Source organism: Strix aluco, chromosome 1 (assembly GCF_031877795.1).
Source record: "Strix aluco isolate bStrAlu1 chromosome 1, bStrAlu1.hap1, whole genome shotgun sequence".
NCBI lineage: Eukaryota > Metazoa > Chordata > Aves > Strigiformes > Strigidae > Strix > Strix aluco.
This window is the reverse complement of record NC_133931.1, coordinates 61,507,630-61,525,124: the sequence shown is the minus strand read 5'-3', so window position 1 is coordinate 61,525,124 and position 17,495 is coordinate 61,507,630. Positions and strand designations below refer to the sequence as shown.

At 36.1% G+C, this 17,495-nt stretch overlaps 1 protein-coding gene across 2 annotated transcripts in view; it reads right to left on the bottom strand.

Annotated features, from left to right (window-relative positions):
* CCDC102B (coiled-coil domain containing 102B) overlaps window positions 1-17,495 on the bottom strand; it is a 189,525-nt gene that overhangs the window by 58,628 nt on the left and 113,402 nt on the right. Inside the window, exon 6 of one of the 2 annotated variants that reach the window (XM_074847801.1) lies at window positions 51-367. The exons of the other annotated variant lie outside the window; for it this stretch is intronic. Coding sequence (XP_074703902.1) covers window positions 323-367 — 45 coding nt within the window. The 3' untranslated portion in view covers window positions 51-322. Of the gene's footprint in view, window positions 1-50; window positions 368-17,495 lie in introns of those variants that run through there. 2 annotated transcript variants of the gene reach the window in all.

Below are 17,495 nucleotides of genomic sequence, written 5' to 3'. Positions count from 1 at the left end.
TACTCAGCGTTAAATGAGAAAAATTTACATCACAGAAAATATGATTCAGCCATGAACAATGTCCCATATTGGAAAAGTGACTTAAAATATGATTTTAAGTGGAAAGAAAACTTATGTTTCTGTTCAGCTTTCATTCTAATAGTTGCTAAAAAGAAATAATTTGTATACAATAAACATATTTAAAACAAAAAACATGTAAAAAAATTAAATGCCATTGAATAAACTGTTCTCCAGAACTTGTGTTCTTGTACCCTTATGACTCCATATAAAAATAGCACATTTTCAGTTACTATGATTGTATTGCACGTCTCACTGTTATCAGTCACAGTAGAAACTGCTGTTCTACAGATCCTGTTACTTGATTACCCTGGAAAAAAGAATAAAATATGATACCATCAGTTGTCAGGTCAATGTCATTGGCATAGTAGATAAGATTTCCTCCCAGATATTAGGACAGTTATTTCTATTTCTAACTTTACAATGCTATTTTGTGTATTGCTTTTTGATCAAAACCTGAATGAAATCATTTCAGTGACATAACTCCTCTTTTATTCACTAGATGATTTGCTAGTTTTGAAAGACAGGAACTGAAAGTAGTAGGCCACTCTGAAAAAAGAATTAAGAAGATTAAACTCTTGTCTTTGGGACTTATGCACACGATCCCTTAAGAAGATAAATTTTCAAAATCTTCCTGATCTTGGGTTGCTCATTGGTTTTTGGGTTGTTTTTTGTTTGTTTGTTTGTTTTGTTTGGGGTTTTTTTAACAATTTGGGTTTAAAATAATTTATTACAGTTGGCAGAATCTCACACTGTTGAAGAAATCCAGAGTACTTTTTTTCAGGAAAAGTCAGACCATTTGAACAATAGTGAGCTTTTAGAAGTTGTCATACCAACTTTTTACAACAGTAGTTGACTTCTGCCACTAGTACCAGCTTTCATGACAACATTCAGTTTAATAAATCCTGTCAGATTTGTTGTTGCATGGTAGGAATTAAAGAACTGAATAAAGGTATCCTTTCTATAATGGGATATGGTGAAAAAGCCAAACATATAGTTTATACACTGTAGACAAATCCATCAAACATAAAATGCATGTATGAATCTTGTGAAAACTAACACAGTGTTAGGTCATCAGTTGAAAGTGCATCCACTCCTCATGAGGTCTGTTTCTTTTGCTGCAAGTGTTGCATGTATTTCTTCCTGCTTAGATAAGACATTTAAGCCTATTGTGCACAGTCAGAATGAGATAAAATAGGCTTTTTTCCTGTAGTTTTAAAAAAAGAAATAATGCCCAGTGGAGACCTGGGGAATGTTATTTAAACTGTTTATGAAATAGTACTTGGTTACCAAGCTGTGGGATATAAATTCAGCAGAACTAAACAGAGCACTCAAAAATGAATGGGAAAAGAGTCTGGCAGTTCTGCTTAATGTACATTATTTCAGTATAAGGAGTGCTACCTCTTGAGTCAATTTGGAAGACGAAGAAAGAATACCATTTCCATGTTGTTGATTTTTGAAATTATTCTGCCTACAAGTAGAAGGCACACAGAATTCATTCAATTTTTCAGTAGATGTAGCAGTTTTATCTGGCTTCATTCCCAAGTAAAGAGCAGACTCACTTTTATGTTTTGACTAAACATGAATAGGTCCCTAGAAACTGAATGCAAAAGAAAAAAATGCTGAGTATGTAATAATTATATGGGTCATTTCTGCACACAAGTATTAATAACTTTTTCTTGTCATATTGCTCGTGCATATCCTAGAGCTAATCTATAACTCACAGTTTTCACGAGGGAACTAAATCTTGAAAATAAAGTTCATTGTCAGAGCTTGACAGAAATAGGAGTGATAGGCATCCTAATAACTCTATGGAGAAAGCAATTTTCTACAAGAGACTGAAGAAAACTGATGATGTTCACTGATAATAATAAAGTAATACTTCTTGTTCTCAAGAATCAAAACCAGTAAGCAGGCAGCTTCTGAACGAGAGAGAGAAAGGAAACCGTTGTGGTTTTCTGTATTTTTTTTCAGAAAAGTAAAAATTATGTGTTTAAAAGGAAAACAAATTTAAAAAGCATGGGCAACCTAGACTCAAAAACAAATAAAAGTTTTTGTAAAAACCATTCAAAACAGTGTTTGGGATATCAGCAGTTGACATGGTATGGTGTTCAGCAGGCTCAAACTGGAGGGAGCACAAAACAAACTCGGTCTAACCACTTTGATGCCCTCCCATTTCTTGTCTAGATGTAATGGACAAGTTTTTAGTTTAAAAGATGACATATGCTCTTGTCTTCATTTCTCAAATTACCTCCCAACAATTAGCAGCATGATTCATCTGCTTATCCAAGTTGGCATGAATGTTACTGGCAATAACTAATGATGCTAGTGGCAATGGCTAGCATTGTCTAGCTAGAAGTCAATCATTCCCTTCTCTTACTGAGTTTTCAGCATATAAGAGAGTTCCTCCTACACAGAATGCACATAGGGAGTTTTGCGGTATACAAAATATACCAAATAGCTAATTTCATCCAAAGCACGCCTGCATCATTTCCTATAAGTTCTATTCACACTGGAATAACATCATTATCTTATCTGGGAGGATCTAACCATCATTACAGAAAGTTTATTATGAACAAAAGCCACAAAAATGAGCCATGTTATCATAGTCCCTAAGAAATAATAAAACATGTCCCAGCCAGATGGTTTAGTCACAGTAAGGGAGTAAAGAGAATAAATCTCTTTAAAAGTGAAGTAATTAAGAAAGCTAAAGATATGTAACTATCTTTCCTAATCATGACCTCTGGAATCCCTGAAGTTATGCTGTGAATTTCTGAGCAGTTTCAGATAAATGGGTTCAATAGGTATAGTACATATAACTTAATTCCTTACTACAGTGAATCCTCAACTGCAAGGATGGGAATGTAGTCACTCTCAATATTTCCATGAGACCATATGTATTTACATACATACAAATTTACATTCATTGCATCAACTAAATGTAGAAGTTAAACCTGGGGACTTTCGGTGGGGTACCTACTTCACAATTTGTAATGATAGATGATGTTAAGAGAGTAAGAATTAAAAAAAATAATATATATATAAACACACTGAAACTGGAAAAGCTGATAAGTACTCTGATGTGATGGACTCCACTTGAAATATTTACTGGAACTGTAAGCCTTCAAATACAAAAATCTTAGATCTCTGTATACCTTCATGAGAGCACAGAAAGATAGAACACAGGGGTCTCACTGTTGCTGAGTTTAATTTAAAACCAAGGTTATGTTTACAGTCAAATAGTGAAGACTAAGTAGTAAACACCTCAAAACAGTATCTTTAGCCTAATATCTGGTAAAAATCTGCATTTTAAGTGAAAATTCTTTTTTAATACCTATGACAGAGATTAGAGGAGGAGGAGTGGGAATTCTTCAAAGACTCTGAAAAGGATGTTTCTAAGATAACATTAATTACTATGAGATCAAGGCTCTCACTAAGTCTAGAATTTGTTCCAGTAAGACTTGCAATCATAACTACTTTTGCAAGTACTTTGTTAGTCTATGCTTGTGTAAGTTTTTCTACACAGAGATATTAATTTCCTGTACTTCCATTTCTTTACGTGATTTATTCTGGATATTGCTTTGCCATCATATTTTACAGCAGAATTTTCTTGTTTTGCATCTGTTGTTCCCAACCACAGTTATGAAAGGAGTGAAGCAAGCCAATAGTAATACATTTTGGAAAATAATACTACTTTGTTAATAAGAATAATTTTGGACTTTTTTTCTTTTGTTTTGTGGTTTTTGTGTTTTGGTTTGTTTGGTTGGTTTTTTTCCCCCATATGAAATAAATGTTACTTGACGGCATGGTGATTTAAGTTCCTCTACAAAGTACACCATTCTTAATTTGGTTGGGTTGCAGGACTAGAAGTGGTGGCTGTTACAGTGGTAATGCATTAGACAGTATATAAATAGAAGTCCCAAACAGACTTTAATATATTAGAAGTCTAACAAACTGATTAGACTCTAAGATCCACAAGATCTGCACTGTGTTTGGTTCTGTGTAGACAGATTCTTAGCAATATATGAGCATGAGTATGCTGCATTGCTACGAATAAGAAACACTGGTTTAACTAGACAAAGATATCATCTATACAATCCATACAACAGAAATACAAGTTCCTCAAATACGAATGTTGCTTAGCAATGTAGGGAATGAAAAATACTAAGCTGAACTGAAACTGTACATAACTGTAGCTATGTAGAATGTAATTACCCAATTTGGAAGGAGGCCAGAGAAACACAAGACAAATTCTGCCATCTGTTACAGTCACATAATCTCACTAAAATCAATGGACAGAGTTTGGCTCAACATCGGTTAAACCCTTTGAGTCATGGGACATAATCACTGCAAGTGGTCAGGACCTTGGATCTGCACCTCTTTTAAAAAAGTAGACATTCAATAGATTACCTTTAAACAGCTGACTCTCATAGAAACTGTCCCAATCTTCTAAACAGTAAGAAAATTGTGTTGTCACACAAACGTGACCTGCCAGGCTGGAGGTGTAGGGGAGCAGAACCAGGTATCACATCTGAAATAGGCTTTATTTTAGACTGCTAATAACTTCTTTCAGAGAATTAAAATTCTGAAATTCATCTTTTATTTCTCAGTTGCTTTTGTCCCATTGTTTGTAGCTAGCTGAAGTGGTACATCATAAAAATATCAGTGTATCTGAAAAGATCTGACCCAGGAGACATATGCAATTATCTCTTTTTTTAAAGGGTGTCAATTCGAAGCATGGAGAAGTGAGTCTCTTAGACATCATAACACCTCAGGGGCAGATCTAGAATGAGAATTCAAGGTTTCTGAGCCTCAATTCAGTGCTCTATCACCTCTTGCATACCAGTGTGACCTGAAACGTCTCTTAGACTTTTTAATGGCATTTATCTAAAATATAATGAAAATGATTGATTAATCTTACTTTTAATGTATCTCTAAAGATTCTTTTCCCTCTTAAACTTCTTGTCTTTCACTCTGTCAAGTGAATTCATACTCTTTTGAAGGACTCACGGTTCAACAAATGGAAGATAAATTTTAAATTCCAAGTAGATAAAAGTGGCCCTTCTCATGGTAAGGAGTTTTGCAAGGGGGATGGCCTTGCTTTTTCCATATAACAACTGTTTAGACCATGACAGCAAGCTTATTTTAAACCTTTATCCAACCAACCATAAAAACAAAATCTAAAACTGTACATATACAACAGTGCACTCTTATTACACACACCTGAATAAAGTTTATGTGTGAAATAGTGAAGGAACTTGATAAACTGAATACCGCAGTGAGCATATATTAAAATAGTCTACCTTATGGCAACTTTTGAACAGAAATAAATACATTGAGCCAGTTTTTTGTTAGTATTTGTCTTAAAATGTAAGGAGTGTAAAGTTGCAATGGCCTTCAAGTCAGTGAAAGATAAAAATATAAATCTGTAAGGATTTTGCTATTAGATCTTGGGAGGCTTACTCAGACAATATTGATCTAAACGTGAGGGGTATTATTTCTTGAGGTATGAAAGACATTATTACTTATTTTCAGGAAAAGCAGTTAAGAACAGAAACAGTGCCAATTCATTTTTTCACCCATAACAAGATCTGTCTCTAGCATACAAACAATTTATTTGTACTCTTCCAAGCACAGACATCTTTTTTTTTCTTAATTTACAGGAACCGATATTGTTCCTTAGAGCTTTGTAGATGGCCAAATATTCAGCTAATAGAATTATTTATTAAAATCAAATGCTGTTAGTAATGCCTAAGACCACTCAATCATTTCTTTTGCTTGGATATAATCTTTTAAATTATTTCCCCTTTATTATGATCAAGTATGTGCAGAGAAGTTCCTGCTGAACTTGTTATTAAGACTCAAAGTCACCTGAAACCCTGCAGAAAAGAAATGGGAAAAAAGTCTGCAGGTTTATCTTCTCAGGTCTGCTGATCTGAGAACTTTGCTTCTCTTCAAATAAAAGCTAGCATGATACTGTACATTTAAATTCCCCTGAGAATTCATCAGCTTTCTCAGCTACATAAGTTCTGTGTTAGAGATCATTGAGATGTGGGGCCATTATCATGGCTGTTCTTTATCAGCATAAGTAACAACCTTATAAATCTGCTGGATTGAAACTATGCAACTGTTTTGGGACAATTATCACACATTTACATGATACACTCTATGTGCACTCTATGATCCTACTAAAAGGGAATAAGGAAAAAAGGAGAACTCTTTATTCCTTTCATAGACTTTCTCATTTAAAAGCTATAAAAAACTGCATTTGCTTCCAGTCATCAACCATAGAATTATTTGAATATAAATACTGCAGTATAGCAAGTATAATCTTATATTATAATTATATATATACACGGACTACTCCCACAGATACTGCCCATATGCTTCTTCCAGATATCTTTGCCATAACAAATAACCAACAAAACTTTCAAGTTCGGCTGATCAGAAAGTAACTGTTAATCTTTGTTAGTTCTACAATATTGCTAATATTGGTTCTTTCTTCCTACATTATTGTAATTTTTCTTTTACTGTCCAATAGTATTAAGATGGACATTCAAGGTACTTTCTCCAGCCCTCCTTCAGAAGCAGCACGTATTTTCACTCAGACAGTTCAAAGTATCCCTAAAGCAAGTTTTCTAAATCAGTAAAGTGTATTAACAAGCATGGTCTTATTATGATGTTTTCTAAATTACACAGTTTAACACCCATAAGATACAAAAAAAGATTTATAGATTAGGCCAATTATCACCAAAATGTTCATTTATCTGCCATTTGACAGTAAAATGGTTTTCTTAGTGGTTAATTTTCAGATATCTTCTTCCACTTGTACTTGATTTCGATCACAGATACAAATTTTGAAAGAGAAAGGCATCAAGCACTTCAGGATGCTTTTTTTTTGTCACTAAGTTGTTTTCCCCATTCATCAGTGAGCCCACATTTTCTCTGACTGGGAGCTGCTACAATCCCTTCTTGCTATCCTTTGCATTCCCTTCCAATTGTAGATCCTGATGTGCTTTTGCTTTCCTAATTTTATCTGAGTCCTATGATTCCTTCTTTGTAGACTTGGTCAATTTACATATCTTGAATGTTTTGTGTTTTAGTTCATCAAGAAGGCTATGTGATCCTCCATCAAATCTTGCAGCCTTTCTGAACGAGGAGATGGCTTGTTTCTGAGCACTCACTAAGTTTTCTCTAGAACTCAAACAATTTCCCCAGATATTCTTCCTGTTATGGTAGTTTCCCAGGAGATTTTTATCTTATAATTCCCTAAACAAGCTGAAATCCAGTTTCCTGAGTCTGAACAATTCTGTTCAGCTTGGAAGACTTCCTGCAAATCCTGAATTCAGTCAAATCATGGTAGCCACTGCCCAAGTTGCCCAAGCTGACCACATCTGTCACTGCTTGGGAACAGCAGGTGAAGTAGAACATTCTTCTTGTTTGTGGCAGAAGTCACAGCTTCTACTGTCAGAAGGTGCATGTCCTCTTCTTGCTCTTGTATTGCCTCATTTGCATACCTCCCAAAGGTGAGTCTGCAGCACCACCAGTCCTGATCCTAGTCCCAGTGCAAGAAAACAGGCTTAAGTTTGCAGTAGTGACAGAAGCAGTGAATGCATTTGCCAGGGCATGGGATCATATTGTTGCTCTCTCTCCCTGACCAGCACTTCTGAGTGATCCCCACCTGCTACACTGTTTTATTTCTGTTTGGACATCCTGATCAATGGATGACCTTAGTGGCAGCTATAAAGGATAGTGGGCATGAGTTTTTCACTCAGAGAATCATTTGTGCTTTCTGTAGGTATTTTTGGTTTGTTTTTGTTTTTCAACCTGTCACTTATCAGCCTGCTTCACTTATCCTCCTCGCACGCTACAGGCTGAAATTATTTGTATTTAGTGTCTTTCCCTTCTTTTTTATCTTTTGGAGCCATAATTTCTGGCAAACAAACTGTAATCAATACCAAAGTCTGAAAAACACGAGTCATGATCCTACCTAATAAGAGTTTCGTTATCTCATTTGGAATTAGAGGCTCCAAGGCTTCGCCTTGATGCACTTTGTCAGTCTGAATGCACTCTGTCAGTTGTTTCTGTGTTGCTGTACACCATGCTGTTTTAAAACAAAACACTAATTACTGATACCATTTGTAGTTCAATTTTTTTTTTTAAGTTTCATGCTCTGCTGATCATACCTCAAAACACATGCATTTCATTGATTTAACCTTCATCTGGGCTAACATGGTGGAAACAATTTCCATATACTTTTCATCTACAACCAGTATTGAAACACCTCAATTATCATGTGTTATTTTAGCTACATGTTTAGTTCTGATGCTAGCCTGCCATTCTCTTATTTTCAAATTTCTCTTGATTTGTTGATGCAGGCCCTTTTTTTTTTTTATTTCCATGGACCAAGCATTTGCCTAATTCTGTTTAATTTCACTGAAGATAGATCAAGTAAATGAAGAAGAGTTCCTGGAAAGGAACTAGCTTTGAGGCATTTCCTATTGCTTCTATTTACATTATCATAGAATCATTTGTGTGGAAAAGACCTATAAGATCATTGAGTCCACAAATCCTCTTTTATTACAGTTTTTCCCAGAAAAAAACCCTCACAAACTTTTTGCCCATTTTTTCATGAGTGGCATGAACACGGATAGTTAAAACAGTTATTCTTACAATTGTCTGCCCTTTGACAGTAGACTATACCAACATTGCTTAAAACAAATGTATATGCTATGATGTGAGATTATTTTATACATATCTTAGGTGGACCTTTTACATACCAGGATTTCTACACACCTATTTTAACCTATATTCTAGAATATACAGAGCAGACTTTCCTAGTGTTTGTGAACAAATGCATGAGATTCATATGGTTCTGGTAGTTCTTCAAAGTGGCACTCTAAAGAGATTTTAATAAACCCTATTAAACTGAATGAATAAAATTTGTATCACTAGCCTCTGAAAACTGCTATCATTTAAGAGAGGCGTAGATCTGATAGAAATTAAAATGAACAGAGTATTTTAACAATACATTACAAAGGTATCAGTATAGAGTGAGATGAAGTGTGTAGGAGAGAAAAAATGAGTATCACAGTAAGGAGCAGAACTGAGATCAAAAGCAAGCAAATACAGGTAGGCAAGGAAACAGTCATGGTGTTGAAAATTTTTCTCTGCTTTTCAGTGAAATGTTAACAGACTTTTTTTTCTTGAAGTGTTCCATGTGATCAAATTGAAAAACATTAAGAAACATTTCTAATCTACAAAAAGACACAAATCAGTTTAATGATTACAGCTTGTAAGTACAGGAGCTGTGAGAGGTATTTGAAAAGAAATGGTTGAAAGTGAGAAAGGGGGTATGCTGTTATCCATCCTTCAACATCCTTCCTGTAGTGCAAAAAGCCATCCCGAATGAAAGACTCACGTGTAAATAATTCTCATGCAATCTACTCTCTTTTCTCAAAAGTTTTTTTACATGAAGAGAGTCCTGTCACTGCACATGCATTGCATATTGCTCAGATTAAAGTTTGCCTTCACAGAACCACAGAATTGTTGAGGTTGCACGGGACCTCTGGAGGTCATCTGGTCCAAACCTCCTGTTCAGCAGCTGGTTGCCCAAGACCATGTCTAGAAGGCATCTGAATGTCTCCAAGATTGGAGACTGCACAACCTGTGCCAGTACTTGGTCACCTACACAATGAAAAAGTGTTTCCTGATGTTCAGAGGAAACTTCCTGTGCTTCGATTTGTGCCTGTTGCCTCTTGTCTTGTCACTGGGCACCATTGAAAAGAGCCTCACTCTGTCCTCTTTGACCTCCCTTCAGGTATTTATATACATTCATGAGATCCCCCTGACCCTTCTCTTCTCCAGGTTAAACAGTCCCAGCTCTCTCAGGCCCTTCCTCAGAAGATGTTCCAGTACCTTAATCAACTTTGTGACTCTTCACTGAACTCTCTCCAGTATGTCCATGTTTCTCCCATACTGGGGAGCCCAGAACTGGACCCTGCAGTCCAGGTGTGGCCTCACCAGCGCTGAGTGGAGGGGAAGGATTACTTCCCTTAACCTGTTGACAATACTCCTCTTAATGCAGCCCAGGATATGATTACAATTCTTTGCTGCAAGCACACATTGATAGCTCATGTTCAGCTTGGTGTCTACCAGATCTCCAGGTCCTTTTCTGACAAGCTCCTTTCCAGCTGGTTGGCCCCCAGCACGTACTAGTGCCTGGGGTTGTTTCTCCCCAGGTGCAGGATTTTGCACTTCCCTTGTTGAACTGCATGAGGTTCCTGTCAACCCATTTCTCCAGCCTGTTGAGGTCCTTCTGGATGGCAACATGGCCCTTTATGTATGCCCAGTTTGCTTATGTTTTCCCTGACCTGATCCTTTTCCAGCAAGGGTACGTCTTCCTTCCCCCAGACATTCCCCCCGGTCTCTGAGGCCTGGGATTCCTGAAAGCTGATCTTGCTAGTAAAAACTGAGGTGAATAAGGCATTCAAGACCACAGCCTCTTCCATGTCCTGCCTCACTGGGGCCTCTGTCCCATTCAGTAGTGGACTCAAATTGTCCTTAGTTTTCTTTTTGTCACCTATGTACTTATAGAAACTCTTCTTGCTGCTTTTGACATCCCTGGCCACATTAAATTCCATTTGGGTATTGCTTTTCCTTACTGCATCTCTGCATGTTTGGGCAGTGTCTCTATTCCTCCCAAGTTACCTGTCCCTGCCTCCATTATCTATAGGCTTCCTTTTTGCATTTGAGTTTTGCTAGGAGCTCCTTGTTTATCCATGCAGGCCTCCTGGCATTCTTACCTGACTTCCTGCTCAATGGGATGAACCCCTCTTGAGCTCAGAGGAGGATATCTTTGAATATTAACCAGCTGTCTTGGGCATCTCTTCCTTCCATGGACTGATCCCATGAGACTCTACCAAGAAGATCATTGAAGAGATCAAAGTCTACTCTCCTGAAATCCAGCACTGTGATCTTGCTTTGTGCCCTCCTCCCTCCTCTCAGGATCCTGAACTCAACCACTTTATGGTCAGTGCAGTCAAGGCTTCCTTTGACCTTCACATTCCCAATGAGTCCTCCTTACTTGTGAGGATGAGGTACAGCAGAGGCCCACCTCTCGTCACTGGCTCCTCTATTGCTTGGGTTGGGAAGTTGTCACAGATGATCCAGGAACCTCCTGGATTGCTTATGCCCTGCTGTGCTGTCCCTCCAGCAGATATCAGGGTGCTTGAAGTCCCCCATAAGGACCAGGACCTGTGAACATGAGGCTGCTTCTAGCTGTATCCACTTGTTCTAGCCTTATCCACTTGTTCTTCTAGTATCCCTAAAACAAGATCTTAGCAGATATAATTTTCCATCCACAGATTTATTGCTTTTGTCCTGCTGCTTCTTAGTTTATAGAGTCCTACACACTTTCTCTGTGATATACTTCTTTCTCCTCTATTCCCTACCATTCCAACTGCCAGTTTTCAAGTTAAGTGTGAAAAGTCTCGTTCTTCACTGAGATTAAACTCAGTAAAGATGATGCTTAAGCATACTTCCTATCTTTGAAAGACTTAAATCCATTCAGTTACTTCTGTGTCGCACAAATCTCACTGCATCCTTAACTGCAGATTATTGTCAGAAAATATGAGACAGGCTCAACATTATTCCTGACATTTGAATTCTTCACTTTTTTGTTAAATTGAAAACAAAATAGATAACACAAAAAAATCTGGAACAATGTAAAAACAGTTCTAAAATGACTGTGTAAATAAAATGTGCCCATTATTTACTCGTTAAAAAGATAGACCACAAGACATTATAGAGAATAGAGACCAAATGAGAATTCATGCTAACAAAAGAAATTAATTAATGAAGCAGTATCTACAACACCCTAGCAGTGCTATAAAACATAAGTGTTCTGATTTTATTTATTGACAGAAACGTTTTCTGCAGCAAAATATTCTTAATTTCTAAACAGCTCCACATTAAGTTGTTTTGGGAATAAAACATTCTGTTTGTTTATAAATAACTGGTACTGCTTACACCTTGTGCAGCACGTATAGTCTAGTTACATAAGTGTGTTATGTCATCTTCAACCACATGATTAGAATCTAAACATTTATAACCATAGGAAAAAAGAAAACATACTCCATTGTACAGGAAGATATTGTAATAATGAGCTATTACCTTGTTGGAAACAAGGTAATATTACTGTTTGCAGCAATATCTAGAACTGTACATAAACATAATTTCACATACAAAACTTAAGTGCTACATATTGTTGCCATACATTGTAAAATTTATTTCACTTGAGAATAACAAATCCAAAGAAAAAATGAATGCCTTCATTCTTGAAATTGGAGACTTCACTATCAACTCACTGACAATAGTGTTTGGAATCACACTTACCCATTGATCACTTCAATGATTCATGTCCTAAACAGAACAGAAAACAACGAGAAAATCTGAGAGCTCCTCAGATTGCTGCATTAATATGCATAAATCAGATTGAGTATTAACTGATGTCAAATATCCCTTCAAAACCTGCTAAGTTAGGCTATGGCTATGTAAATGTACTCCTAAGAGAGCCAATGAAAATTAATATGGATCACATAGTAAAGTAAAAAGTAGCAGAGTCAGAAAGACTGAGAACTTTCCATCTTCCTATGAGTCAGGTAACACAAATAATCACATTGTGCATTTCATCCGCATACAAAAGATGATTTCCAAGCAATGAAAGAGAGAAGACAACTACTTCTGTGGTGTGTTAAAGACATATTGCCTGTAGCGTTAAGTAGTATTCTTTTGTGCAATGTGTATTAACAGTGATCATACTGTAGTTAAGTGCTATCTAAAGAAACTTACATTATCATTTAGTCTTCTCCCTTTATTCCTACCACCTCAGATTTAAACTGAAAACAGGATCTTCATACTTATGCTAAATCACTGATAAACTGCTGTGTTAGGGAAAAGAACATAAATATAAATGTGATACTTTCTCTAAAAATGCAAAGTATCTCTCTCTTCCTTTATACAAGAGTTTTTTAAAAGCAATAAAAGAAAACATATTACTGCACTACCAGAGGCCTTTTTCCTTTGTTCTACTTATTACTCCAGAAAGACTCAGAGAGAAGACTTTTACTGACTATCAGGGAATTCAGTAAGTAAACAATATTATGGACTTGAAATCTGCCTTTTCACACAAAAAAAAGGTTCAAGATAAGCTGTAGTTTTATAAAATTCCTCTATGCTACCATAACTTGTATATTTCAGTGAAGGAAGTTAAATCATTTTATACTAATTTCTTACATAAACCCTTCCCTGACACTTCTAGTAGATGTGCCAAATAATTTCAGAGTCACAGAAGTGCTGAGGTTGGAGGGCACCGCTGTAGATGATCTAGTCCAGTGGTCTCAAAGCACTTTTGATCATGCAAGCTTTTCAGTAAAAAAATGTTTGAATAGGCACCCTCAATACATGTATATTTAGTTATAATGTACTACTGTACATTATTGATACTATACAGACATTATTGATAAAAAGTATAGAGACATGGTTCCTAAGGCATTCTGCAATCAGTGTCTTTTCTCTGAAAAGATAACCCTACTGACTCTATCTCAATAGTTGGTGATTCCTGACATAATACTCAGATTTTTAAATAACTTGGATCCTGTGGCAGTTGCATGTATGCAGCTAATATACAAGCAAGCTGTTGGGTCACCTGTTACAGCAGAGGTGAGGTTCAGATCAAGACTAAGGAAGATCATGAACAATCAAGCTATGAAACAAATTTCAATTTTTCCAGCTAGAGTGGGACAATTGAAGTTTTTAAACAGGATTATATATAACAAGAGTCTGAACTTTAAAAAACACCCAACAAATCCACAAACCAAAAAACCTATCAGTGAGCACCATACCGTGTTTTCCTATCAATCCTACCATTCCTTTCTTTGAGATCTGTTTGCTTGGGTCTGGTCTTTGGGTGTGTTTGTCAGAGTCAACCGCAGAAAATGAAAAACATTCTTACAAAAGCTCGAGGAAAAAAAACACTTATTCTTTTGAGTAAGGGAAGAACTTCTTTTTTTAGTTCATCTTCACTTGCGTTTTTATACATTACCCATTTTACAAGGGTCATATTATTTGATAAGAAAATGTTTATTTTTAAACACTCCTACACAAGAAAGAAAAACTCAAAGGTGAATGGTAGGGAGATGTCTTCTTTACACTGTATCATGTCTATGATTATGGAAAGGACTCTTACAGGTTTCAAAATGCAGTTAGTGTTTCACTTCTGTCTCCCCCTTTCCATGAATCCAGAAGAAAGCAAATATGTGACTTTTGTGCACTTCTAGAGGAAGAGTGATCCTTGAAATGAAGTGTTATAATGTAAAGTTAAGAGAATGTGAAAGGCAGGTACTTTCATGATCTAACTAAGAGTACTTTACTGACAAAAAAAATAAATCTTTACTGACTGGTGAGAAAGCATTTTTTAAACCAGATTATTTTCAGAAAGAGGACAGACAGAGAAGAAGGAAGAATGCATATCTTGCACATACAATTTTAAAGGCAAAGATTAACCCCTCTTCCTTATAATGTGTCTTTTGAGGGAAGTATAAAATTAAATATTCATGAGGATCTTAAACCTCAATTTAAGAAAACTGCTAAAAAATATTTACAACTACAGTCAATTAACAAAGGGGCATTGCTTCTGCCCAATATAATTTTCTAGATACCAAACTGAGTTTAGGTCCTATCTCATTAACAATTGTAATTTATAACTCCTTCAGTTCCCTTCAAAATAAATAATTCTGAGACCTGCGCAAAAATCAACTTCTTTTAATTTATACTAACTTGACTGTTGAAACTTAGTTAATTGTATTTTAAAGCATATATTAACATTTTACTATCAAACAATGTAGTGTTTTACAAATTACCCTGTCACAGTCTAAATGACATATACAATTTTCAAAGTGTATACTTACACACACACACAGAGAAGCAGGAAAGCAAATGAGTGTATACAGGAGAGACATAGAAAGAACAGTATCAACAATGGATTAGACTGATCCTTGTTTAAATTCAGAGTATAAGTCTTGATTAGTTTCCAATAAATATATAAATTGTCCAAATTAATAATATTACTTTTTCCATGTGCCAGACAACTGCCTCTGACAGAACAGTATACTACTAGTCACTTCTGCTTTGACCTACTTGTGGTGGTGCAACTTCCCCCTCCCCAGCGCTGCTCAGTGCTTGGTGCAATTCCCCCTCCCTGAGCCACATACCAACATAAGATGGTTTGTGAAAGGCAGCGGACCAGAGCATTAAGGCATCCCCTTATTGTACCTGGCTCCTGCTTCCCCTATCGATTGGGAACAATAATGACAATCAATCACCTCCTCACAGCCTAGTACTCCTGTACCTGGGTTGTGGCCCAAAGTGAATGATTCCATAACTTCAAAATCTAGCAAGTTCTGGGCCTGCGCAACTGGTGGACAGTACCAGAGTATTTTTTCATCCAAATTGAGCTGAAATTGAAAAGTACCCAATGAAAGTCAATTGTCTCAGATCCTGTAAATAATAACCCTAATCAAGACCCTTTGAGCTCTCCCGGATCTCAGCAGGCTGTGACTAGCATCTCCCCTGAGTTGGGATGCCTCTCAGGCACAAAATCCTCAAGGTTTAAAGACCATTTGCCAACAAAGCTGACAAAAGGCCAGGTCAAAGTCAGACTTCTTGAGGCTCAATTATTGCCCATTGAGGAATGCTGAAGCATTGTGAATATTTACTCCAAACTTGAGAAGAGGGCAATTGAACTACAGGCTAGCCTCTTCCATCCACCTCTCTCACCTTCCATCCGTGTGTTTGAATATGCAGAATTGAGTGTGGGTGTCTACATATTTCAATGGATCCAAATATTTCTGTCTGTCTCTGTGTGTGTATGTTTTGTGTTTATATATATATGTAAATATATATACACTTTGATTTAGAGTACCTTGTAGTAAGGTAGTGTGAATCTTGTCATTCTCAAATCTGTAATTAAATCACTGTTTTAATTATAACATATTCTACCAAATCACCTTGTTAATCTTTAAACTGGTTAACCATTAAGTGCTGCTAAACTTCAACCTTTTGATCCACTTCACACCATTAATAAAGCTTGCATTGCTGCTAAATCGTAACCCTGTCAAATATTTCACCTGAGACACAACCACAACTTTTGACTATTTTATCTCCCTAAGACTTCCTAAGAATTCTCAGTATTTTAACTTCAGTTTCATGCTGTTCTATTTCTTTGCTTGCATATATCAGTTCCGCTACATTTTCCTGATACTCCTTTTTTAGGTTGCTGTAATCATGCCACAGATTTTGGAGCTACTTTTAATAAAGAACAGAAAAAAATACAACTGAGACTCCAAGATCTTATCTAGAGTTATGTCAAGAAATATGACTACTGCTGGGAAAAAAGCATTATAACATTTCCCAGTATGTATGGACAAAGACACTGTATAATGGTACATAACTGAAACATACATTGTACTGTTTTAAATCTGCATCTGACCGCATTTGCTATATTATCTAGGGTAAGACTTCCAGAGATAAAGACTTATTTAAGAATTATTTTAAAAGATTCCTACTTTATTTATACTAATAAAGATTATTTATACTAATAAGTATGGTTTTGTGTTTGAAATGTAAGCGATATCAGAGTCTATTCAGAAAAAAAGAACAAGATTTAAAAAAAACCCCGGTATGACATATTTGCTGCTGGTGTAAATTGTTAAAGGTCACTACCACAGTTTATCACAGCATGGTGATTCACTTGTTCCAGACACTTACAAAGAAATAATAGTCCTTTCAGCAGAAAGATTACAGAACTATCTAGCTATCACTATTATCTTGTGCTTTCCTACCAATCCTGTGCTCAATTTGCTATTTCCTCCTAACCACTAGTGTTGTATATGTACATTGAGACAATACAATACCTCCCTTGTGATAAAGTTGGCACTTGGTCAGAAATCATAAAATCAGTGCAGATGGGGAAATAACAGCAGGGCTTATTTTATATCTTTAGTTTGTAAAGGCAGAGCATGGAACCAACTTTTAAAAGAACCAAAAGCAATATAGCCTGTAAATGTGTGAAAGTGACTTAAGAACAAAAGTTGTGTTTCTTATCATCTTGGTGTTTGGTACCATTAGACTACAGTGCAGTACCATTACACTCTGGTAAGAGCAAACAGAAAAAGTAATCATTACCCTGAACAACTTAGAATATAAATAAAATAAAACTTGACTCAAAGTAAAATTTGAAGAAATCTAGCCCTTCAGCTGCAAAGTTAAACAATTATTATTGACTACCATAGTGTTAATTTTTCTTAGTGTTTAAAAAAAAAAAAAATCACATTAGTGATTATATAAAAGAAACAGCCCATAATTCCCATCTCCACCAT